Consider the following 27,045-nt stretch of genomic DNA (forward strand, 5'->3'; position numbering starts at 1 on the left):
TCCCCTGGATTCTACTACCTTGTAAACCCCCTCCCCCCAAACACAACAAAACTCGTGTATCTCCAGAGTTTGTTTTTTTCCAAGAATTTGTCATCTACACTGTAAGGTATCAGAAGGTGTTAACAGACCCACCTTCTTGATAAGAAATGCCAGTCCTTCCTAAAATGATTTTTCATTGGTTTACTGACTGAAGTCAAGGGGTTTTAATCAAGTATTACAGAAAAATTGCATGCAAACAAAAGTTTGAGCATATCCTGACTGCCATGTGGATATCAGCTATTCTAAAATTGCCCTCAACTGTAAGAAGCATCCTGATTTCTGAGATTTTAATCATTAGAATTTGAGCTGGGAAGGTAGACTGGGCCAGAGAATGAACCAGTAAGTAAAATGATAATTAATCAGGGGATAGCAAGTGATAATTGTTGTGACAGTTGTTGAAAAACAGAAACCTGAGGTGGTAAATTTTGGGTTAAACATGCCAGTAACTTCCTTTTTCCTAGGCTATTTTTTTTAATGAGATTTATTCTCAACAGTAATCTTCAACTTAAGTGTTGGGGGAGAACGAATAGAAGAAAGGCTCTACATCTATAGCATCTAACAAACTGAGCCCAGTGTCTCTAGTAGAGCAGAATTTATTTTCAGAAATACAGTGCTTTATCACAAGTTTGCTTCAGGAACTAAACTTATCAACTGCTACTTATTTTTGGTTGTTTGTGATGGGGTGTTAATATGAATTGAATCCAAGATCTCGCCCAGGTGAATATGTGCTTTTCTACTGAGCTGCACCCCAGTCATTTATTTATTTGTTTGTTTGTTTATATATATTTTTGAAACAGGGTCTTGCTAAAGAGTCAAAGTTGGCCTCAGATTTTGGATCCTCTTGCCTCAGTCTATTGAGTTGTTGGGATTTCAGGCAATACTTGGAGAAAGAATAAAGTGTGAAATTATTTTTGACTGTGCTGTCAAATCTTAAAAATGTTTCTTTATTTCCAGTAATCCATGGCAAAAAAACAAAAGAGAAAAATTTTGATACAACTATTAAAACTAATATTACTTGAATTATACCATAAGAATTCTTTGTCAAATGTGAAGGAAGGGGTATTGTGAATCTGATAGTTTCTTTGCTTGTTCAGGAGAATAAGTGTGAACTGGAGGCTTAGATCCTTGACATCTCTTTTTTTACCATGAAAAAAATTGTTTTTAAAACATGAAAAAAATTGTTTTCAAACCATGAAAAATTTTAATAGGTTTTATTCACTTTCTTTTTTTGGTACTAGGTTATTTTATTTATATAGAGACAGGATGGATCTCAGGAAGTTACTTAGAGCCTTACCAAATTGCAGAGGCTGGCTTTGTTCTTGGGAGCCTCCTTTCTGAGCCTCCCAAGATGCTGGGAATTTCAGGAATGTGCTACTCCTCTTAGTTTTACTTTTGTGAGTGAAGTTATCAAAAAGTTAATGACTGCACTGAGGAATGGTTCCTGATCTCCATTTAGAAAAATGCTAGTGTTTCTCCTAGCTTTTCTTTTGTTGTTAGTAGTTTGTTTTGCAATCTGTGTTTCTGACAATTTTGAAATTTAAGCACACTGCGTGCTAGAGTGCATGGGGGCCTAGTTTTGGCTCCCAGGTCTGTTTTTGGGGAAAAAAAATGAAATATAGCATTTGACACTTTGGACTACAAATCTTGGATTTTTGGTTCTGGACTTCACTTTTCATTCTAAGTTTCACTGTGTGGATTCAAGCTCTTGAGTTCTTGATTACAGTTTATGGTCGTTTGCGGAGTATTCATGTTTTTAAGTTTGTTTTCCTTTTATAAGGAGTTTAGTGTTGTAAATTGTGTACTAGGAATGCATTGGTGGTTTTTATTTTTTTCCCCCTTTTTCTTTTGCAATGGTGGTTAATATTCAAAGGAATTTTTCTGGGTGAGGATGATGTTTGTAGTGGGTTTAGTAGAATGGTCTGCAAAGGATTTATGGATCTCTACTTAAGATTTCTTAAGCTATTACTCAAGGCCTCTGATGATGTTGTGTTTTTTAAGCAATAACTTTCTTTTAAACTAAAGCCCATATCTTGGACATAACTGATTGTCCAGTTGGCAACTAGATTTTGACGTTTTGTTCTGGAACTATAAAAGGTACCAATTTTCTCCTGATGAATATTGCTTCCAGAGTAAATCTTTTTTTTTTCTTTTTCTGCGAATAACAGAGATTGAACCCAGAGGTGAGCAACTGTGCATCCCTTTTTTAATATTATATTGAGATTGGATCTCCCTAGGTTGCCCACACTAGCCTTGAATTTGGAATCCACTTTCCTTAGTCTCCCCAAGCTGGAATCAGAAGTGTGTGTCACTACTACCTCCACTGCTGGACTTAAATCTTGTCATCTGGTTCATAATGATGGAAAGAGCTGCAGAAAGATGATTTTTTTTGTGTGTGTGTAGATACCTATTGTTGTAATTTTCCTTTTCTTGAAAACAAGGGGCTTGGAAGGTTCATAAGTAAAAATTTGTCTGTCATAATATAGTGTCATTAGGTAACTTTCAGCCAGGTCCATAATTTGCTTTTTTCTGATTTTGGCTACATTTAAAATACCAATCTTTCAACTTTTTTTTTTTTCTTTTGACGGGGGATATTGGCGGTTTATTCCATGGAGTACTTTTACCACTGAGCTCCATCTCAGTCCTTGTTATTTTTTTGAGACAGTCTTGATAAGTTGATGAGGGTCTCCTAAGTTGCTCCTAAGTTGCTGAAGCTGATCTCCAGATCCTCCTGCCTTTAGCTTCCCCAGTTGCTGGGATTACAGTTGTGCACCACTGAGCTTGGGCCAGTGCAGTCTTTCAGCACTTTTTTTCCCCTTCCCGGCCTGGACTGGAGATTGAACCCAGGGGCACTCTACCACCAACCTACATTCTTAGCCCTTTTTATTTTATTTTATTTTGAAAAAGGTCTCATGAAATTGCTAAGGTTAGCCTTGAATTTATGATACTCTTCTCTCAGTCTTCTGAGTAGCTGGGATTACAGGTGCATGCCATTGTAAGGCTCTCATCTTCCTACTCTCAACCACATTGCTAGCCAGTCCTTTTTAAGTTTTGAGAGAGGGTCTTGCTAAATTGCTTAGGGCCTCACCAAGTTAGTTGCTGAGGATGGCTTTGAATTTGCTTGCAATGCTTGTGCCTCAGCCTCCTAAATAGCTGGGATTACAGGTTAGTGTCACAAAACCTGGTAATTATTGTAGTATTAAAGTAAGCATTAGTGCTTGATATGTACCTGCCTTTGTTTCCAATTTTAGTGCCTTTAAAATAACAAGGTAGATTTAATTTATTTTTCTCTAGAATACATACTCTCCCCTAACAGAGTACATATGCTCCCTTAACATTTTAGTGGGATTCCATGGAAATTATAGGTTAATTTTAGGTGCATATGGAAACTTACATTATCAAAACTTATATAAGAAGATGGTGCTTTGTTTTTCTAAATTTTCATTTATAATCACAAGTGTTTCAAAGATTTCTGCACATAGGTCCTGTACTTCCCTTAACATGATGATATCCCATTCCAGTTTTTAATTGAGGGCCTTAGTAAGATTTAGTTTTTCAGTGAGTAAATTTTTAGTGTGAATAGAATACCTTTTTTCTTTTATTTTTTCAGCTTAGTGTTTAAAACTTTTTTTTTTTACATCTGTAAGTGTATTGATTTTTGATTAATTTTCTGCCTCACTGTATCACTAAAGAATGTTTTCCTTTAATTTCTATTTTAGGGTAGATTGCATTTGAAAAGCTTCACTTAGAATTCCCACTGCTCAGGGATTCCTGCTACTTTGTCCAACTGCCCTCCTCAGTGTACATTTCAATTCATGGTATTCCTTTGTGTGAAGTCCTGTTTGCTTTTGTTTGTTTGTTTGTTCAGTCAGACATGGGGATAAAAATTTAAGATTTTGATCACCCTTCAGATGTGTTATAGTGTTATTAATTAAGTTATAGTTAAGAGTATCCATTCTAACCAGATATTGGGCTAAATAAGTGACTAAAGTGAACACATTTCATAATGATGCTTTGGAAGCTTTCCCGTTTGTATATGTATGGGAAGAAGAAAAAAACGTAAAAAGTTTTGAGAAACACTGTCTTATTATCATGATGTATGATCAGACTTCCCCACTGGATACCTAAAACTGGATAGTATTATTACTTTTTTTTATATAGATACCTTTTCAAGAAAGTGAATTCAAAATTTATTGCTTATTTCTGGAATTTTCCATTAAGAGTTTTGGATTATAATTGACAGCTGGGTAAGTAAAACTGTAGAAAGTGATGATAAGGAGGGTCTATCGAGTTCTGGGCCAGATGAAAGGCCTAAAGCCTTTCTGTGCCATGTGCAGACAAAAGTGGCTATTTTGACAGTGATTTTTGCTAAAGACCCAACCCTGACTTTTTTGCGTCTATTGTACAAATGACAACCTAGCATTGTTCTGGTGGCTTGGAGAACACCAAAGCACCTTTAAAAATAGTGCCTGTGTGTGTGTAGGGGGCGGAGCTGGGGGCTGGGGAAAGGCTTAGTAGTGGAATGCTCCCTTAGCATGCACAAGGCACTGGGTTCTATCCTCAGTACCACATAAATGTAAAATAAAGATATTGTGTCCACCTAAAAACCTAAAAAATAGATAGTGCCTGTATTATGTTAAATGGACTAAATGTTAGACATCTGGTCATTAGCAGTACTTATGTCTGGGACTGTGTGAGTAGCACAGTCATAGAGCAATTGCCTAGATTGTAGGGGACCTTAGGATTCAATCCCCCAGCTCTGTGGGCAGTGGGGACATAGTAAATACCTTATGCCTATGAATTAGGATTTGACGAATAGAATATAAGGAATTTTTCATTATAAGTGTTTTTTTCCCTGTTAGTACAGGGGATTGAGCCCATGGGTGCTGTATCATTGAGCTACATTACCAGCCCCTTTTTATTTTTTAAGACCAATCTCCTTGAGTTGCTGAGGCTGGTCTTGAACTTTGAGTCCTCCTGCTTCAGCCTTCAAAGTTGTTGCCTACTAGTACAAATGTCTTAAGATACTTAAATACTAGGTATTAGGTCTTTTATTTGGGTGAGGGGACATATTCCAAGCAATTTTAAGTTATAATTAGTACATATTAATTATACTAATTAATGAGTTTCTTTATGGCATTTCCACTCTCCCTATGGCTTACCCCTCCTTTGACAATTCCCCTGCTTCCTTCCCTAACCATTACCCCTTCTTTCCCGTGGTCCCCTTTTTCTCCCCCTTCTACTTTTATGTCATTATTTACTCAGAGCATATTTTTTTCTAGATTTCACATGAGAGCAAACTTGCAATACTGCTTTGTGTCTGGCCTATTTCACTTTACGTTATGATCTCCACTTTCATCTATTTTCTTGCAAAAGACATTGTTTCATTCATCATTATGGTTGAATAATACTATATTGTATATAAACCACATTCATCTGTTGCATTTAAACTGATTCCATAACTTGGCTGTTGTGAATAGTGCTCTGTAAATATGGTATGTAGGGCTTTTTTGTATGCTGGCTTTGATTCCTTTGTGTGTGTGTGTGTGTGTGTGTGTGTGTGTGTGTGTGTATATATATAGGTAGGAGTGATATAGTTGGATAATACAGTAGGTCATTTTCCTTTTTCTTTTTTAAAGGAATCTTCATACTTTTTTATAGTGGATGTGTAGTAATTTATATTCCCATCGACAATGTATATGTTTAAATCCTCCTGCTCTTGTCTGTGCATCCTTATTTGCATTGCTATTTTTACCAGTATTTAAAAAATGTTTATTCCTGATAATAGTCATTCTGACTGAACTGAGATGGAATCTCAGCGTAGCTTTATTTTTTTTGAAGGTATAGGGGATTTAACCCAGGAGGATTTTACCACTGAGTTACATCTCCAGCCTTTTTTTATTTTTTTGAGACAGGATTTCACTAAGCTGCTGAGGCTGGCTATGAATTTGTGATCTTCCTACCTGATCCTCAGCTTCCCAAGATGCTGGGATTACAGGTGTGCACCATCCTGCCTGGTCTCAGTGTAGTTTTGATTTGCATTTCCCTGATGGCTAAAGATGTTGAGCATTTTTCATTTATTTATTGGTTGTTTACATTTTTATTTTGAGAATGGTCTGTTTACCTTAATCTGTTGTTTCTTATTGTGGAAAGAAATTACCAATAAGGATGGATTTCTAAAGGTTTGTTTATAGTTTGTATAAATGTGGGAAATTGACACATTCAGGGGTGTAAAATATTTGTGGGGGAGTGATTAAGCATGGTCTTCCTTCCCTCTTATTTTTCCCTCCCTCCCTTCCTTCCCTCTGTCCCCTTCCCCCATGTCCCCATACACAAACACACCTACACATCTATATACCTACACACACACACCAGGGTTTGAACCCAGAGGTGCTTAACCACTGTGAGCCAAGTCCTTAGCCCTTTTCATTTTTTTTTTTTTTTTTTTTTGAGAAAGGGGTCTCCTTAGCTTGCTGAGGCTGACCTTGAACTTGAGATCTTCCTACCTCATCCTTGGAGATTGTAGGCCTGCCCCACCATGATGGGCTAAGCATGGATTTTTAGATTGATTAAAAAAATTTTTATTATGATTACCAGAATTTTCTGTTGGATTGGAATTCTGATTTGTATTCTATTATACAGAAACTAGAAAGATTCACTGTCCAAACTCAAGTTTCTTGTTGAAGGATTGGAAGTGTTAGTGAGAGTTGAAAATATGACTAGAATCTGATGGTAAGAGATGATTTACTAATTAATATTTATGAACTTGGAAAATTTCAGTTCTGAAATATTTCTTTTTTTTTCTGAAATATTTCTTAAAAATTCAGAATCCCAGTTACATGGGAGGATGAGGCAGGAGGAGTGCACAATTGAGGCTAGCCTGAGCAATTTAGCAAAAAAACTGTCTGAAAATCAGAACTGGAGCCATGATCTCACTGAGTTCCTTAAGGGCCTTGCTGAATTGCTGAGGCTGGCTTTGAACTCATAGCCATCCTGTCTCAGCCTCCCATGTAGCTGGGATTCCAGGCCTGTGCCACCACCTGGTGGTTATTAGCACTCTTGAAACAGGAGGTAATCCTCTGAGTTTTAGAACTCCTGAAGCTATTTGCATGGAAATATGCTGTAGCACAAAGCAGATGAGATAAATGGAATTTGGGACTGTAGAAGAGAAAAGGGACAAATTACAAAGATAATTCAGTTGTAGTAGCAAATATGACAGGAGGGAACTAGAAGATTACCTACTTTTCTGCCCTTGGTCATATTAGGTTATTAAAATAGTGATAATCGCAGCTGTTACTTATGTTCTTTTAGACTTCCTTCAATTTCAAAGATTTTTCTGGGATTGATCTGCTTTTGGGTTTTTAATCACTGACAGATTGTTTCATGTACATGTATACATATATACATACATACGTGTGTGTGTAAATATATTTGTATATTTTTTTCTTTTTGTACTAGAAAAGACCATTTTTTTTTGAGAGGAGAGAGAATTTTTCAATATTTTTCAGTTTTTGGCGGACACAACATCTTTTTATTTTATCTTATGTGGTGCTGAGGATCAAACCCAGCGCCCCATGCATGCCAGGCGAGCGCGTTACCACTTGAGCCATATTCCCAGCCCCAGACCAATCTTTTTGTGCTTTTTGAACCCAGGGGCACTTTACCACTGAGCCAAATTCCCAGTTTTCCTTCCTTCCTTCCTTCCTTTCTTCCCTCCCTCCCTCCCACTGAATTGCTGAGGCTGGCTTTGTACTTGGGGTCCTCCTGCCTCAGCCTCCAGAAATTCTAGGATTACAGATGTGTCATCATGCCTGGCATTGTTTTGTAATTTAATTTGCTCAGAATAGTGTCTGAAATATAATATATATTTAAATATTAGTTAAATATTTAAATTGTTTTTCATTATTTTTTTCTTTTGTTTCTGGAGATTAAATCCAGGGACTCTTGACCATTGAGCTGTGTCCCCAGTCCTTTTGTTTTAAAATTTGAGACAGTTGCTGGCTGGCCTTAAACTTGAAATCCTTGCTGTAGCTTCCCATGTCGCTGTGATTACAGGTGTAAGCTGTCATGCTGGGCTTACAGTTTTTTTTTTTAAGGGAAAAGAGAAGTAGATAGAAAAGATACTGTTAAAGCTACTATTCAGAATGCCTTTATACTTTAGGTGGCTACAATTTAATATTTATGACATAATTTAATTGAGTTCTTACTCTGTCACTCGTTGTGCTGGATATTTATTTAATTTATAGTTTTACGAGGTAAGATACCTAATTAACTATTAAATATTAAAGTGTGCTCAAGAATATGCAAGTGTTAGAACTGAGGTAAATTCTGGCATCAGATTACAGACCTTGACCCTTAGATACAGTTCAAAACACTGTACTCTGGTCGCAGCACTAAATTCTGACTTATTGAGCCAGAACATATAATCCAAGGATGAACATTTATTTTTTGCTGAATTCAAGATAGGTGGTACTATATTAAAGTGTAGTTCAGAGAATTTAAGTACTTAAACATCATACATTTCACAAAAGGAGATGAAACTGAAACCCATACCTGCCTAAATTCAAAACCCTATGTTCTTTTAAGTATTTTACATTGTCTTTATATCTAATTGTAGCTTTATAGGATTATGTAATGTTTAACAATAATGATGAGATTTTAATGTTTTGTTTCTCTGCAGGGATTTATCAAAGATGTTCATGAAGATTCCCTAACAGTTGTTTTTGAAAATAAGTAAGTTTTTTTCAACAAAGATTAATTTTATAGAGTGGAAGTGTTTGCATGTTCTACTGCCAGTAAGCCAAATGATTTTGTTTTTAAATGGAAGTGCATTGGGTGCTTGATCACCTTATGAGTTCAAATAAGCCCAATTTTGGTAACCTTTCACTCCTTTTTCTGCTCCTAGTTTTTTTTTTTTTGTTCTTTTTTTCCCCCAAGTCCTTTGTCTTTGTAAAACATGTGTGGATTTGATTCACTAAGTTGTTTTTGTAGAAAATAAATGCAACATCAAGTGATATTATAATATGCTTAAATTGTAATACTAGAATTTTGAAATGATACTGTAAAAGGCCTTCCAAAAGATTAATATTAGAGAAAATAAAATATCAGACCACTTTAACTGCTTGGTTTTAATCAATATGAACGAATTCTACAAATATTGTAAGGGCTAGGCAGTCTAAAGTGAGCAAGACAGTAAAGGCTTGGTTGAGAAGGCTTATAAAAGAGCACAATTTAATTGACAGTGAAAGAACTGTTCAAATTCCACTTTTAAGCTGCTTCTGGTACTGCCTGAAAAGGTCTTTGCTTGGAGCTGGGGGATTTTGCGCAGTGGTAGAGTGCTTGTTACAGGAGGTCCTGGGTTCAATTCCCCAGCACTATGCACACAATATAATAATAATAAAAGATGTTTGTCTACCAGCTGCTTCATATAGAAAGCAGTATTGAGATGATGTCTCTCTTTGAGCATCTACCATTTTGACAATAATGGTGAAAAAGAAGTACACTCCAGTTTTGTATTTGGCAACTGTTGCTTTACCCAGCTTTGGCAGATAAAGGCCTTAGAACATTTTTATGTGCTGGTATACGTTCCAGGCATATAACCTGTGAGAATTTAAGAGTAGGAAAAATGTTTATAGCTTTATCAGTTCATCTTAAAATACAACAGGACCTATCAAGTAAGCAACAGCTAAATGAGTAATTTAGTATATTCGTATTTGTTATAAAGAAAGACCAAGTTTTTCCTAGGTCCTAATTATAATGTATGTATCCATTGTAGAAAAGATAAATTGAAAAGGACAATATGAAATATTTTGTAATTCAGCTATTCAAAAAATTGCCTTTAAAAAAATTTGTTTTTTTGAATACTGTGGATCAAGCCCAGGGTTGTGTGCATGATAGGCACACACTTTATTCCTGAGCTGCATGTCCCACCTAAATTGCTGGGTTTTTTTTTTTTTGTACTTCTGAGCATGTGCATGTAGTTTTTATTTTTGTAAATCTACTATGAAACTTTATAATTTTTGACAAGTCACATAGTTGTGTTTGAAATAAATTAATCCCACCATTTTTTGGCAGCTGTGTAAATGTTACATTATTTCAAACCTTAGTGGTTACTCTAAACTTAGTCTCTTATTTGTAGAATAAAGCCATAAACCATTCTTAACAATGAGTAATTTGGAAAGTAATACACTATTATCAATGTTGATTATTTATAAATTTCATCGAGTCATGTAAAATCTGTTCTACCTCAATGAAATTATTTAGGAAATTAGAGTATTAATATGTTTTTTCCTCTTTAGGGAAAATTAAATGAAAAGCTAACCTGAAAATATATGGCATTAAACATAGACTATATAGCTTCCATATTAGATGCTGTTAGAATATGTATTTTAAAATTCATTTCTTTTCTAATCTTTCAGTTGGCAACCAGAACGCCAGGTTCCATTTAATGAAGTTAGATTACCACCACCACCTGATATAAAAAAAGAAATTAGTGAAGGAGATGAAGTAGAGGTATGTGTATTTAAATTTCTTTTCTTGTGGTGCCAACTTTTTGTTTTTTAAAAAATATTTTCTTAGGAAAATGTTTTTAGCTGATAGAGAACAAATCTAATTCCTTTCTCTTGGAAATGTAGTGATACTTGAGACTTGGAGTCAGAATTGGATTTGTATCTTGGCTCTGGTGTTTTTAGCTGTGTGAGCTTGATCAGGTTTCTTTAATCACTAAAATGAAAATAATTTGAACATTAAGGATTATAGTGCATTTGAATTGATTTTAATACAGTCTGGCACAGAACTATATGGTGTTATTATAGTTTTTGTGCCTTTTTTCTTTTTTTGGTATCAGGGATTGAACCCAGGGGTGCTTAACCTCTGAGCCACATCCACAACCCATTTTATTTTATTTTTTGGGGGACAGATTCTTACTAAATTACTTGGAACCTTGCTACGTTAATAGGGCTCTTGCCCCAGACTCCTGACTTGTTGGTATTATAGGCATGTACCACCATGCCTGGTTATTTTGCTTCTTTTGATTGTTGCTTCAATATCTTAAAATTTTCATAGTTATCCTTTATTAATTATGATTGTTAATATAGTTTATATGTAATCTGAAATGTAATTATTTGAACTGCCTTGTGGAGTATTTTCAATGTCTGGAAAAAATTTTGAAAGTTCAGAAAAAGAAAGAAAATCACATCTAATAGAAAAAAATACTGTCCATGTTTTACATTTTCTTCCCCTCCCAAATAGGTTTCTTTTGTACATTTTTTTTTTGTATTAGGAATTGAACACAGGTACACTTAACTATTGAGCCACATCCTCAGCCATTTTTATTTTGAATTTTGAGACAGGGTTTTGTTAAGTTGCTGAGGCAGACCTTGAATTTATAATCCTCTTGTCTCAGCCTCCCAAGTTGCTGGGATTACAGGTGTGGGCTTATAGTGTCCCCTTTCTTTCTTCCTCTTTTTTTTTTTTTTTTTTTAACATTGTTAGAAAAAATGAGGGTACTGTAAGAAATCAGTCACATGCTTGAAAGTGGGTGGGCAAGGCAAACTTTTACTTCTTAACAGAAAGGCTTACTAGAGAACCTGGCTAGCAAGCTTACCTGGGGGGATGTTCCCTGGTTAATATACCTAACATAGTGATGCCTTTGGCCTTGATTGGAGGACTCAGATATAGTCTGTGCAGTTGGCTAATTTTAAAGTTGAGGCAGTCAAAGGGAAGGGCTGTAATTAAAATGGCTACATTTGGATCCAGTTAAGGCTGAATACTATATTTTGAAAATGGTCCACCAGACCTGCTGTTTCTCACAGCACTTAATAGATTTTGAATAGCTTTCTCTCTGATGCTCGGAGGGTTGGTTTGTTTGTTTTGTTTTTTGGGTGCTGGCGATTGATCCCAGCAGTACTTAACCATTGAGCAACATTTCATTTCTTTTTAAGTTTTTATTTTGAGAATGGGGGTCTTGGCCTTGTGATCCTCCCTCCTCAGCTTCCAGCTTTATTGGTTATATGCATGTACTTTGGCACCTGGCTCAGTGTTCAGTGATCTTGATAAGTATGCCATGTCTGCTGTTACCTAATAAAGTTGAAGACAACTATCAAATAAGTGCAAACTCTGGACATGGTGTCCCATGCCTGTAATCTCAGTTACTAGGAAGTCTGAGGCAGAAGGATCACAAATTTGAGGCCAGACTGGGCAACTTAGGGAGACCCTGTCTCAAAATAAAAAGGCTGGGAATATAGCTCTGTGGTATAATGCTTTGTTTATAATCCCCAGTACTACCCCTTCGCTCTCTTGTCCCCCAGGGGACAAAAAAGTGCAATGATGAGTGTAATGGATATTGAAGATTCAGGTTTTTGGTTTAATTTGTGATATTTCTCAGATATTTAAATTTGCTAAGTTCCCCCCCCCCCCCCCAAGAAGTTAGCTTAATAGTATTGAAGTCATTCTGAAGTTTCCTCTGTGCTTAGTTGATGTAGAATTGAGAAGGTGAACTGGTAGGGTAAGAATTCTTTTAACTTATGAAATGTTTGTTAGGTGAGCTGGTAGGGTTAAGAATTCTTTTAACTAATTGAATGTTTGTTTCTGGTAATGAGAGCTAAACCCAGGGCCTTTATGCATGCTAGTTGGCAAGCACTCTACTAGTGAGCTGCATTCCCTGCCCTATCTCAATTTGTGTGTGTGTGTGTGTGTGTGTGTGTGTGTGTGTGTGTGTGTGTGTGTGTTGGGGGGTGGCTGTGTGGGGGGATTGGGGGTGTGGGGGTTGGGTGGGTGGGTGTGGGGTATACTAGGCATTGAACTAAGGGGTGCTTAAACACTGAGCTACATCCCCAAGCCCTTTGTATTTTTTGAGACAGGGTTTTGCTAAGTTGTAGAGGCTGGCTTTGAACTTCCATCCTCCTATATCACCCACTTGTTAGGATTGTAGTGTGTTCCTCCATGCTTGGCCTGTCTCAGTGGCTCTATAAACACAGTACTTTCTCAGCTGCATAATTCTAAGCACTATTTTTTTTTTTTAAACCCAGATATTGGGGCTTGAACCCAGGGACACTTTACCACTAGGTTATATCCCTACCATTTTTCAAATTTTGAGAGTCTTTTTTTTTTTTTTTTTTTTAAGAGAGAATGAGAGGAGAGTGAGAGAGAGAGTGAGAGAATTTTTTATTATTTATTTTCTAGTTCTCGGCGGACACAACATCTTTGTTGGTATGTGGTGCTGAGGATCGAACCCGGGCCGCACGCATGCCAGGCGAGCGCGCTACCGCTTGAGCCACATCCCCAGCCCCTTGAGATAGTCTTGCTAAGGTTTTTTTTTTTTGTAGGTGGTAGTACTAGGGATTGAACCAAGGGCCTAATGCATGCTAGGCAAGCATTCTACCAGCTGAGCTATATCCCCAGCCTAAGTCTTGTTAAGTTGGTGAGGCTGGCCTCCAGTTTGTGATCCTCTGGAGTCCCTGGTTTTTATTTCCGGGTATGCCAGTGAGCCTGGCTCTAAGTACTTTTATCTGCCATTATCATTCTTCTTTTTTTTTTTTTTTTAGTGATAAATTTCCTTTGAGCCTCTCATAAATCTAGTTATTATACAGGAAACCAAAATTATAGTGATTAAACCCCTGACAACCTAAAACCTAAATTCCTGGCCATTTTAAAATTCAGCCTTTATTTCAATTATTCTAAGTTCAATGTGTGTTTTTTTTTTAGCTTTTGCTAATTCAAAAGTATTTGTTTTAATTGTGTTAGGGTACTTAGAACTTTGTTTTGTAAGTAGACCTGTAAATGTAGTCTGGATGTATTAATGTTCTTGAGGGAAATGTCACTGTGCTGTGGAGAGACACAAGGAAATAGTGGTGAAGTAACTGCTGCAAAATGAAGGAACCTGAGGTAGGTACTTGATGGGCACTAAGGATTATGGCAGTGATGTAGCAGATTATTGTACCCTGTTCATTTGGAGTTAGACTGTATGAAAAAACTTTCTCTATTGTATCTTTAAAAGTTCTGTGAGCATGGAAGAGGCTTGATTTTTTTTTTTTTTTTTTTTTTTAATTCTTCAAACATTTTTATGAAGTTTTTTTCCTGGAATTACAGAGTAAAAAATGAGAGATCAAGTGAGGAATGTTATTTTGGAAGTTTCTAGAATTAGAAATGTGTGGAGGTAAATTTTGAGATAGTGTTTTTTATACTTTTTGGTTGTTGTCCAGTCACTTATTAGTAGGGAAGGTCTTAAATAAAAAAGCTAGTCTTATTGAGGTACTGAGGATACCAGTACCTCTCCCTAGTTCGAATCCATGGAAGCCTGTTCTTGTTCCTATTATCTTTTGTGACCTTCCTCCCCAAACTGTGAGCAAAAAACAGAGGTATTTCAAAAAACAGGTATTTAGAGTATCCTAGATTCTTTCTTTTTACTTTGGTTTTTTATTTTTTAAAATTTTAAAAAATAATTTGGCTCTGGTAAAATTTGCTACTTTTGTGAATCACGACCAAAAATTTAAGATTTTTTTTCTTCACTTAGGAAAATATAAGAAAAAAAAAATTTAAGCCACATGTTAGTTATCATCCATGTTTGCTTGTTTTTTCCCACCAATTTTTAGGAATCTATTCAATGTCCTGGGCTATTTAGAAATTCTGGTTGTTAGTGCTTTCTTTTTTGAACAACAAGGTAGCTTTTTGGAAACTTACTACCCCTCCCTTTAAATTCAGAGTAGTAAAGCTTAATATGTAAACATGAAATGACAATTATATAAAGCAGAAATCGAATCTATCCAATTTGTGTAGGTTTGCTTGTCACCTGAGTTTAAATCTCATTTTTTAGCTTTTATTGCATTCACAGTTTTTCCTTTGCATGTGCAGAGTGTATAATTTTTCAGTTGTGAAAAAATTGAACTGTTAGACATTGAAACTACTATTTTTTTAATTTAAGTACCAACAAAATAGTTAATATTATTATGGAATTTTTAGTATTGATCCTTACAAGTTCAGTCACTGGATTAAAAGCCATGCATATTGAAGTTTTTGGTTTCTCATTTTTTTGGTGTTGGGAAACAAACCAGGGCCTCATGCTTGCTGGGCATGAGCCTCAGCTCTTTATTTTTCAAGGATGAGGAATTGGGTCCTGCTATGTTGTTACTCAGGCTGGCCCCATCCTCCTTTAGTCAGGCAATCCCCCCTGTGAGCATTTGAAGAAGGTAGGATTTATGGTGCATCCCACTGCACTTGTCCATGAAGTTTTTGTTGTTATTTTTTAATTTAAAGGAAGAGAGCAGGAATTTTATTAAAAGTGAAAGAAAATGACTTGGAATCCTTCTGGCTCCTAGCACTGGGAGAGGGGCAGGAGTGCTCCTGTAGGTTTTGTGTTTTTTTTTTTTTTTTTTATATAATGGTGCTAGCGAGTGAACTGGAGTGGGGGGGGTACTTGACCACTGAGTCACATCCCCGGCCCTAGAGCACCTCACCATTGCTGAGGCTGGTCTTGAACTCCTGATTCTCCTCTCCTAGCCTCCTGAGCCATTGGGATTAAAGGTGTGTGCTTAACACACCAGGGCCCCGTGTAGTTTTCTTTTTTTTTTTTTTTTGAGAGAGAGAAACTTTTTTAATATTTATTTTTTAGTTTTCAGCGGATACAGCATCTTTGTTTATATGTGGTGCTGAGGATCGAACTCTGGCCACATGCATGCCTGGTGAGCGCGCTACTGCTTGAGCCATATCCCCAGCCCCCATGTAGTTTTCTATATAGGAAATCTTTTTGAAAATTTTCCCTCTGTGGTACTGAGGATTGAATTGGGGTGGAGTGGGAGCCTGCCACTGACCTACTTTTCCACCCCTTTTTGTTTGTTTGTTTACTTTTGGTACCTTTGACTTAAACCAAGGGATGCTTTTGCAACATTCACAGCTCTCTATTTTTTATTGTGAGTCAGGGTCTCACAATGTTGCTTAGGGCCTCACTTCCTTACTGAGGCTGGCCTCGAACTTGTAGTCCAGTCCTCCTGTCTCAGCCTCCTGGGTTTCTTGGATTACAAGTGTTTGCCACTGTGACTGGTTTATTTTTGTTTTGAGAAAGTGCTTGGTAAGTTGCCAGGTTCTTGAACTTGTGATCTTCTTGCTGAACCTCCCAAGTTGCTGTGGTATAGGCACGCACCACTGAGCCCAGCTTCCTTTTCTTGTATATATCTTAGAATTTTACTACTATTATTATACCAGTTTACCACTTTTTCTTTTTTTTTTTTTTGGTCCACTTTCCTCATCAGTCCAGGATAACATTGAAAGCACTAGAAGACAAAAATAGATTTATGTAGGTAACACAAATTTCTATTTGAGAGTCTTGGTTATGAAATATTTTTCCTATGTACACAGCAGTTTTTTCAATCCTTCTGGAATTTTGTTCAATAGCAGAGGTAAACTGATATGTAGAAGAGATACATAAGGCTGGGTGGTGGGGAAGTACCCAGGAAGCAGAGTTTTCATGCTTTTCTCTGAGTGTATATCAGTACATCAGTGTGTACTAATCTGGAAGCTCCACCTATGTGGTGGTTTTTTTTTTTTTTTGGTAGAAGGATTGAACCCAGGGGTGCTTAACCACTGAGTCACACCCCTCAGCCTTTTTATTTTTCATTTGAGAAAGGGCCTTGCTTAGTTGCTTAGGCTGGCTTTTAATTTGTGATTCTCCTGTCTCAGTCTTCCAAGTAGCTGGGATTACAGGCCTGTGCCACCTTGCCTGGCTCCACTAACATGCTTGCTTTTTTTTTTTTTTTTAAAAAAGAGAGAGTGAGCGTGAGAGAGTATTTTAGTATTTATTTATTTATTTATTTATTTTAGTTTTCGGTGGACACAACATCTTTGTATGTGGTGCTGAGGATTGAACCCGGGCCGCACGCATGCCAGGCGAGCGCGCTACTGCTTGAGCCACATCTCCAGCCCACTAACCTGCTTTTTAAGCTGATTATTTCTGGCTAACATAATAGTCTGTTTCTCTTCTAAATTCTGAATATGTCATTGGTTGTAGAATTTCCTGTGAACCCCCTAATCTGGGCATGCTTCAAGTCTCAATCAAAATATCAAAAGTTTTTTCATGTACCTGAACAGCATTTTTTATATTTTAAATCATTTCTAGTATGGCAGAAATGTAAATATTTGTTATACTGTGTTTAGTGGATGATAAAGAATGACTTTTATTTTTCTGAATACTTCTGCAACTTTTGGTAGCTTGAATCCTCAGATATCAAGTATTGACTATTTTAGCTAATGTTATATACATTGAAGGTATGGAAGTTGAAACCCAATTTAAGTTTCAAATATTCTAATATTTGCTACGTTGTTTGGCCAGTTTCATGATGAGCTCACAGCTTGTTCTTTTGCAGCTCTAGAAATCCTTCTTCTCCACGAAGGGATAAATGCCTTTGATTTGGCTGTTAGTAATAAATTTTAGGACAAAAATGATCCAGGAGAACTCTTTCTTTTCCCTGCCTCCCTCTTTGTTTTCTTTCCTTTTGGTGGTGGAGATTGAACCCAGGGACTCTTTACTCCACTAAGTTATATTCCCAGCCCCCCCTCCACATTTTTTTTAAAGAGTGAGAGAGGAGAGAGAATTTTTAATATTTATTTTTTAGTTCTTGGCGGACACAATATCTTTGTTGGTATGTGGTGCTGAGGATCGAACCCGGTGCCGCACGCATGCCAGGCGAGCGCGCTACCGCTTGAGCCACATCCCCAGCCCCTCCCAGCCCTTTTTACTTTTTACTTTTTTTTTTTTTTTTTTTTTTGGTACGGGAGATAGAACTCAGGGGTGCTTAGCTACAGAGCCAGCTACCACCTCCCACCCCTGCTTTTTTAAAGTATTGGAGATTAAACTCAGGGGCACTTAATGACTGAGCTATATCCCAGCTGAAGCTTGCCTGGAACTTGTGTCTCCTGCCTCAGCTTCCCAAGTCATTGGGATTATAGGGGTGTGTGCCATTGAACCTTGCTGGAGAGCTTTCTTTTGAGTTTTCCAGGAGTTGCTTGAGTTGTCTGTTCGTGAATATTGATCATTTCATATGATTTACTCCAAAGTACTTAAAAAATAGGTTGGCTGCTTGAACACTAGGTTTTGTCTCTCTGTGGCCCTTTATGAAACTTATATGAAGTTAGAGCATGTTAAATCAGTGTCATGGGCTGCTAGTGACATAAATAAGGTTCACTCTGTTTCATAGTAGAAAGTTGATTTTCCCGGAGCCAGATTGACCAAACTGTGTTTTTCTATTGTGTACTGCTAGGAACATGTAACAATGAATGACTTATGTCTTAAATTATGATGTACCAATTGAAAATTGATTTCCTAAAGGTCTAAAATGCAAATGTTTTTTAAAAAATCTAATAGCTTTTTATTTGACTTCAAAATGGGGGCATGTTTTTTTAAAAAAAATCTTTATTGTAAACATTTAATGTGTTATTAAATTTTTAACTATTGGTTCAGTGATTATTTTTAAATTTTTTTTTTTTTGGGTACCAGGGATTGAACCCAGGGGTGCTTAACCACTGGGCCACCTCCCCAGCCCTTTTATTTTTTAGTTTTAGACACCGTCTCAACTAAGTTGCTGAAGCTGACTTTGAACTTGTGATCCTCATGCCTCAGCCTCCCAAGTTCCTGGGAATGTAGTAGTGTACCAGTGTGCCTGACTTATTGATTGATTTTTGTTGACCAATGATAGCTGAGAAAATATGTGCAGTTTATTTTTTTTCATTATTTTTTTTTTAGAGAATCTTAATATTTTTTAGTTTTTGGCGGACACAACATCTTTTTTGTATGTGGTGCTGAGGATCGAACCCGGGCCGCACACATGCCAGGCGAGCGCTCTACCGCTTGAGCCACATCCTTAGCCGAATATGTGCAGTTTATAAAATTGAAGTACTGGGAAAATGAAAAGTTCTTTTGATTGTCTTATATATATGATTATTGGAAGGATGGTCAAATCCCTCCTCTTCACATGACTTCACATGTGACATGTTTTGCTTTTTATTGTAGATACCTGCCTTGTTCAGCAAGTAACACACAACAGATAATGTTACATACTAAGACTTAGATCTCAAGCTGTATATCATTTTATAAGGTTTTCTATTTTGGGTTTAGCATATTTTAAATTAAAAATAATTTGGTTTTAAATTTTAAGGTTTTCTGATGTACAATAATGGGCTTGTTATTATGTATGACATGCCTTTCTACTTTCAGCTGTGGTAGATTGTGAGGCATTAAGGTCAGACATATTTTCATTAAAAAGGTATCTTGAGACATTAAGATAATCTTGAGAAATTAGATAAAAACAGGAATGAAAATCATTTAATGTGGGTGTGGTGGTGTATGTTTGTAATCCCTGTGGCGGGGAGGCTGAGGCAGTAAATTGAAGGTTCAAATCCAGCTTCAGCAACTTAGAACCCTAAGCAACTTGGTAAGACTTTGTTTCAATTAAAAAAAAATCTTAAAATAAGACATAGCTGTATCATAACTTTTTAATGTTTTATTTATACAAAAATAAAATGTAAATGTATGGTATACTATCAAAAGATAGGGAGTTTGATTTTTGTAGCCAACATGAAGTTTTTAGCTGTTTTAATTTAGTCTTTTCATAATACCAAGGCCATTGTTAGCCTTACTGCTTGGCAGATGCTCACACATGGAGGAAGATCATATATATTCTTCATTATTTTTCTGTTTTGACATACTGCCAGTTTCTGGGGGCATAATATTGTCAAGAAAGTTGGTATGAAACTTATTTTTAAAAAACATATCAGCGGTAATGTGAATGAGTTACTGTCATGTAGGTAGATAAATTGATAATAGTATATTCTGAATATTATTAAGCTTGCTTTTCTTTCCCCCTGCTACTGGGGTTTGAAGCCAGGGCTTATAACATGATAGGTAAGTGCTCTATCACGGAGCTATATCCCCAGCCCTTTTTATTTTATTTTGAGACAGGGTCTCGCTAAGTTGCCCAGGCTGGCCTTGAACTTGTGATCCTCCTGCCTCAGCTTCCTGAGTCGCTGGGATTACAGGCGAGTTGCTGGATTACAGGCATGTACCACCATGCCTGGCCTAAGCTTGCTTTTCTTATGTGCATTTTCTAGTTCTTTGTGGATTGTAATGATTTAAAATGGCAGATACATAGGAACAGTATTCATATATTTCATATGTTGGAAAATGGGTCTTTGTGATGAAGCATTCAGTTTTATAGTTTATTATTATTTGTAAAATTTATTTAGGAAGTCTGTTTTAGAATAAAGTGTATATAAAGTTAGGGTATGGAAAAATGTTAAAAATTATGGTGTTCTATCTTTATTTGGTATTTCAAAAGGCATAGTCATACTTGAATGAAAAATTAGGGATTCAGATTGGAGTACCAAAATCAATAATGGTTGCATGCTTGAATTTAGAGATTATTTTATAACAAAGTTGGAAGAACTAGGGCTCATTTAGTGAAAAGATCCTAAAACTAGTGTTTTGAGATTTCCTCCTTCCCATTTCTGTCTTTCAATAATGAAACATGGTAGTCTTTACTGAGTTCTATTTGGTTTTAGGTTTCTTACAGTCACTCCTTTATTTCTGTTCCATTTTAAACATTTTCGGTTTGAAGAGACTTTAGGTTGTTAAAAATGATGGGAATTGCTTTCAAGGGTTAGTTTGAGTTAAGTGAAATCTGAGAATGGGAATTTCTATTCCTGTTCACAAATCCATTCACTAATCAATATTAGTGACATAGTACAGTAGGCTACAATTGGGTTATTAAAGAGATTTTTCTTTTTGGGGGAGGAGTACTGAGGAATGAATTCAGGAGCACTCAATTACACTTGATTTGTATCTTCAGTGATTTGACTCCATACTACTAAATTGGAGCCAAATCAATAGTGGTGTTACTTAGGTTCAGGGACTTAGATTTTGTTGCCTTTATCTTTCAGAACTAAAGTTATTAATGATGCTTACAGACATGCATGAATTAGGTAGAAAACTGAATCCAGGTCCCCTTTTCCCTTTTAAATTTTAGGGTGGTGCTGGGATTGATTCCAGGGATTTCATGCCCATTAGGCAAGGACATGTCCATGGAGCTACACCCCTAGCTTGGTGAATACATCATTTTAATATTTAGTGAGAATTAAAGACACCAGCCATTTGAAAATAGTTTCTTTTGTAAACATGCTACATATGAATTAAGTTTCTAGAAGGTTAAGCTTTGATCAAAATAGAATAAAAGAGGTTTAAGTAATTTAATATTGTCCTTTTAGCAAATCAAGCTTGAGATGCCCAACCACTGAAGTGTAGTGAAGTTCATATTAATAAAATATAAAATGTAATTCTGTTTTTGATTTCCATATTCCTTGTTTTGATGATACGTAAGCCTAAAATGGATAAAATTCTCTCAGTATAGCTAATAACTCATCAGCTGTTATTTGTGATTCTAAAACTCATTACGTGTTGTAAATATTGATATCACATTTTAAATATTTTTCTGAAAAGATCTGTTGTTGAGCACTGTCTATATGCCTGTAATCCTAGTGACTATAGGAAGGCTGAGGCAGTAGTGTCTCATGGTCAAGGCCATCCTCATCAACTTGGGACCTGTGAGACCCTCTCTCAGATTTAAAAAGGGTGGGAGTATATGGCTCACTGGTAGAGTGCTCCTGAGTTTAAGCCTCCGAAGTACAAGGGAAAGTACTATAATAAAGATCTATTGTTACTTCTCATTTTCTAGTTCATTTTATATTCGGATTATCAGAATGCAATACTTGAAAAATAGTTTGAAACAGTGTGGGTTCCAATTTTATCAAAGATTAAGACCATTTTTTTGTGCTTATAATTATGGCATATTTTTGTATTTAGCCAAATGGATTTACTAAGCCTTTAAAAATTTTATATTCAGCATCTGTCATTCTAGTCAATTTTAAAGATTGCCTTTAGCATTTTTCTACTTAAGAAGTAATTTTTGGTGCACAAGAATACTATCCTGTATTCTGGAAAACAGCATGTTCCAACTGCTTAACAGATAAATATTTCACGTGATGAAATTCCAGTTGAGTGTTTATATGAATGAGAATATTCCCTTTCTTTTTTTGTTCCTAGAAATAAGTTGTTTGAGGACATTTATCTAAGATGCTGTCATGTGAAGACTTCATAGTCTGCGACATTATGCTTTATAATTTCACATTCATCAATAGAATCTAGAGTGCTGCTATTTTTTTGTCTTCTGGTTCCCATAGTAATTGTGAAGGGTCTTCCTGTGTAAATTTTCGTTTTAACTATGGATAGAAAATAATAAATTCCAAATTCTCTACTGTTCACAAATATTAGAAAGCAAAAAAAGATGGTATAGTCAGTGTTTTGGTGCTTTCAAAAGAGATGGGATACTTGAGGCTATGCAATAAGGAAAACTGATAGATGGCAGTAATAATTTCAGTGTGATATCCTTTTAGGTGTTGCCATCATTCTTAAGAAATCTTTAAAAAAACTGGGGTCCAACTTGGTAGTGTAGTAGCTTAGCAGGCCCAAGCACCAATAAATAATAAAAGCTGAGACTAATCAGTGATGATGAAAAAATAAAATATTTCAAGATAGAGGGAAACTAAGATTGTTAGATTTATTCATTTTGGGGGGATGGGGCATCAATGATTGAACCCAGGAGTGCTTAACCACTGAGTCACATCCCTAAACTATTTTTTTTTTTTTTAGATAGCCTAAGGCCCTATCTTTGAACTTGTGATCCTCCTGATTCAGTCTTCTGATCTGTTGGGTTTACAGGTGTGCATCACCATACCTGGCTCTACTTAGATTTATTGTAAAAGGGTCCAGTATATAACATCAAATTAGAAGGTAGAATGAGTGTTATTCAGTTAAAATTTGTGGAAGATCTCTATGAAACAATAAAAGTGATGAAATATAGAATAATTAGATCTTCTCAATGTGCAAAAATTCAGTTTACAGATCTTGATTGTAACATTGGTCTTCCTGGTTTTTTTTCACCCCATAGTTGCCTTGCCACCCTCTCCCATCATGTGATACAATAAAAGTTGATCTTTAATAGTCAGTCTTTACTAGGAATTGAACCTGGGGTGGCCTACTCCTTAGCCATCGTATTTTGAGACAGAGTCCTTCTAAGTTGCTGAGGCTAGACTTGATCTTGATCCTCCTTCCTGAGCCTTCTCAATTACTGGAATTACAGACTAGAGCCACCAGTTCCCAACTGATTGTTATTAGACTTTGTTTTATTCATTTTCTATTCTAGTATTCCCACTACTTCAAGGTGTCTTTTTTTTAATTGAGGCTATAACCCAGGGCCACTTTATCATTGAACTACAAACCTCAAATTTGCAATCCTCCTGCTTTGGCTTCCTGAGTTATGTGGATTACAGATTGTGCGCCACCACACCCAACTGATCATTATTAGATTTTGTCTTAATTAATTTACTGAGCCATTATTCCCACTACTTAAACTATTTTTAAAATTATGTTGATAGGATTTCAGGCTTTCCATAATATTTATTTGCATGTTTGGGTATTGATACCATTTGTAGACTTCCCTAGCGACTTCTGCATAGGCAGTCCTAGGTCCTGTAATCAAGATATTTGTGGCACACTGCTTTGTTGTTTCTTTCCAGCCAACCACTTGTGTATATTGAAAATACATTATGCAAGGTTCTGTATCATAAGGAAAATGATAAGCTACTGATTCCCAGAAGAGTTATTTCTATTGTATGTTGTTTATAAGAATAACAGGCAATGTTGCTGGGTGAGACTGCGTTCAATCCTAATATGTCAAAAAACCAAAACAATAAACAGAAAATGTGTACTTGAGGATGTGGCGGGCGCGCGCGCACACACACACACACACACACACAAAAAAAACCTAAAAAACCCACAATACCAAAACTGCTGATGTTAACATTTAACATTTATAAAGAATATAATATGTGTATAGTTGGCTAAATGGACTAAAAGAGTAATTTTTTGTATTTCCACTCAATCATTTTAATATGTTTGGCTTGGGTTCAAAGGATCTAAATGTCATGTGTAAATAAATTTAAAATGGGGTTTATCATTTCTGAAAACAGCTTTTCATTTAGATGAATAATGGTGACACAGACTGTAGGATCTGTGATTTTCTTTCTACCTTGTAAGAAGCATTTCTTTAAAGTAATGTTTATATTTAGTAAGTCCAGGAAACCAGATTACCCAAAAAAGTATTCAGGCTTATTTTTGAAGCAAAATTTGAGTGTACTTAATACTTTTTTAAAGTTCATTTAGTATACCAATTTCGATGACATTTCTTTGTTTTAGTATTTGGCATATATAACAAGTCATTTTATAGTGTTGAAATCTTTTGGGATGAATGGATAAACACATTTCCCCCACTGTACTTCTCAGGTATATTCAAGAGCAAATGACCAAGAACCATGTGGATGGTGGTTGGCTAAAGTTCGGATGATGAAAGGAGAAGTAAGTGATGTTGACACTTGTTTCTTGATTGTTTTCAAGGAAATATCTCAGCTCTTGATTTCTGTAAATTTTATTCTAGCATTCAGTTTTTTTTTTAATATTAATGTTTTTGGTTGTAGGTGCATACAGTACCTTTATTTTATTTATTTTTATGTGTTGCTGAGGATCAAACCCACATAAAAATAAAATAAAGGTACTGTATTCACCTTTATAAAACTGATGCTGGAGGGCTGGGGTTGGGGTTGGGGTTGTGTTAGGCAATCGCTCTACTACTGAGCCACAACCCCAGCCCTCCAGCATTCAGTTTTATGCCTAAAAGCCTACCTTAAAAATAGTTGATCTGACATTTCAAAAATTCATTAGACAGTTAATTTTTTGTTTGTGTTCTATGTTGGCAAATACCAAAGCTGCTTTCCAGAGGCACATCTCAAGCCTGTAAATAACTCCAAAGTTCTTATTTGTAAAAATTTATAATCTAGTTAAGGCAAGTTAGATTGATACAACTAAAATGGGCTTAGTATTTATGCTAGAAGGAGAAGAGTTTACTGGTTAAGCTGAGCAAGGTAATTATAATTTCATTTAAAGTTCATTATTTTTGTTCAGAAGGGATTTTTAAAGTATTTTGATGTCTTTTAGTTTTATGTCATTGAATATGCTGCTTGTGATGCCACTTACAATGAAATAGTGACATTTGAACGTCTTCGGCCTGTCAATCAGAATAAAACTGTCAAAAAAAATACGTTCTTCAAGTGCACAGTTGATGTTCCTGAGGATTTGAGAGAGGCGTGAGTAATTTTACTATTGGATTGCTTTGTGAGTTTTTTTTTTTTTCTGCAGAACAGTATTTTTTTTTCCTCAAACAGTCAAAACCTTCTGATGGGAAGCCTTTTTAATAAACAACATTTTAATGGGAGATGTCAAAATGAAATATTAAGTTTGCATTATAAACCTTCCCTAAATTTAATCTTATTGAAATCTTAATATCTGAATTAATTTCTCTCTAGGTGTGCTAATGAAAATGCACATAAAGATTTTAAAAAAGCAGTAGGAGCATGCAGAATTTTTTACCATCCAGAAACCACGCAGCTAATGATACTGGTAAGATAATAGCATATTTTAAGGTAGCTAATTAATGACTTGCATAGATCATAATAATTAGATATTTCTAAAATAAAAGCTTAAGGTAAACATGTATATAGTGAATTTATTAAAACAGTGTAAGAATCTTGGCAGCTGTAAAGTGTTAATTCCTTTTGATCTTTTCTGGTTACAGGGAAACATAAAATTGATAATATGACATTTTGAAAATTGTAAAGTTTTTAATGTGTTATATTCTGGATTTCCCTCCTACCCAAACTTACTCTGATAGCAGATAATTTAGAAAGGAAAGTAAGATTATTTAAGAAAAGGGGAGTGTTACCTAAGTTAGGGGAAGAAGGAGTATCAAAAGTGTAATAGATGAAATTAAAGAAGATAGTATGTGTAGATTTGTGTTTGTGTTATCTTGAAAAACAATTAAACTTTTGAGTGATTAATTTGTTTATAGTCCGCCAGTGAAGCAACTGTGAAGAGAGTAAATATTTTAAGTGACATGCATCTGCGAAGTATTCGTACAAAGTTGATGCTAATGTCCAGAAATGAAGAGGCCACTAAGCATTTAGAAGTAAGTGAGTTTCTGATTCATTGTGGGGTAGGGAGGGGGAGCATGGGAGGAATGTAGGAACTCTAGATAGGCAGAGGGATAGGAGGGGAAGGAAGGGGGTGGCGTGTGGGGTTAGAAATGATGGCTGAATGTGATGGACATTATTATCCAAAGCTTATGTATAAAGACACGAATTGGTGTGAATATACTTTGTATACAACCTGAGATAGGAAAAATTGTGCTTTATTTGTGTAATAATTGTAATGCATTCTGCTGTCACATAAGTAAAAAAATTAATAAAAAAATAAATTTTTCACTATTGTGTATAAAGTAGAAGTATGTTTATTTTTGTGTACCTTTATTTTTATAAGTATGCTTTTCACCCTCCGTGGCCTGTTTTATGGCTAATATCTGGAGGTCATAGAAGAAGGACTCTTCTATTTTATCAAACTTTCTTTTGCTAAATGCCTCTTGATTATTTTGTTATGGCTGAGATACTAGTTGTCAAAAGAGCTTAGAGACTAAAACTATGGTTGCTGAATTATTGTATTGCTAGTTCTCTACTCTGTCTTTACCCCTACTACTATTTTTTTCTTTTAAACTAACCCTTCCCTGTCAGTTTTAACACACTTGTTGAGTAAATTAGATCAGTGTAATAACTCATGTAGGATATGAGGATTAGGTGAGGGGAAATTATATTACATGCAGTATCCTCATTCCCCATAGGCATGTAATTTATTAATATTAAGCCTGTTGTGTCTGCTCTATCTCAAGATTCTTTCTTTTCTCATTTTTTCCACTGCTATTCTTGCTCTTCCCCTTGCCCTCATCCTTCCCACCTCTGAACACTTGTACATACAAACATTACAAACCCCCCCCCCCCCCCCCGCCACACACACACACACACACTCGGGAT

General features: G+C 35.9%; 1 protein-coding gene across 5 annotated transcripts in view; it reads left to right on the top strand.

Moving 5' to 3' along the window:
• Positions 1 to 27,045, top strand: part of Fxr1 (FMR1 autosomal homolog 1) — a 70,076-nt gene that overhangs the window by 15,774 nt on the left and 27,257 nt on the right. For all 5 annotated transcript variants that reach the window (XM_078043703.1, XM_013360762.4, XM_005330260.5 and 2 more), the window contains exons 2-7: positions 8,717 to 8,769; positions 10,455 to 10,548; positions 24,416 to 24,487; positions 25,124 to 25,272; positions 25,492 to 25,585; positions 26,034 to 26,150. In XM_078043703.1, coding sequence (XP_077899829.1) covers positions 24,473 to 24,487; positions 25,124 to 25,272; positions 25,492 to 25,585; positions 26,034 to 26,150 — 375 coding nt within the window. In that variant the 5' untranslated portion in view covers positions 8,717 to 8,769; positions 10,455 to 10,548; positions 24,416 to 24,472. The remainder of the gene's footprint in view (positions 1 to 8,716; positions 8,770 to 10,454; positions 10,549 to 24,415; positions 24,488 to 25,123; positions 25,273 to 25,491; positions 25,586 to 26,033; positions 26,151 to 27,045) is intronic.

This window comes from Ictidomys tridecemlineatus, chromosome 3 (assembly GCF_052094955.1).
Source record: "Ictidomys tridecemlineatus isolate mIctTri1 chromosome 3, mIctTri1.hap1, whole genome shotgun sequence".
Classification (NCBI taxonomy): Eukaryota; Metazoa; Chordata; class Mammalia; order Rodentia; family Sciuridae; genus Ictidomys; species Ictidomys tridecemlineatus.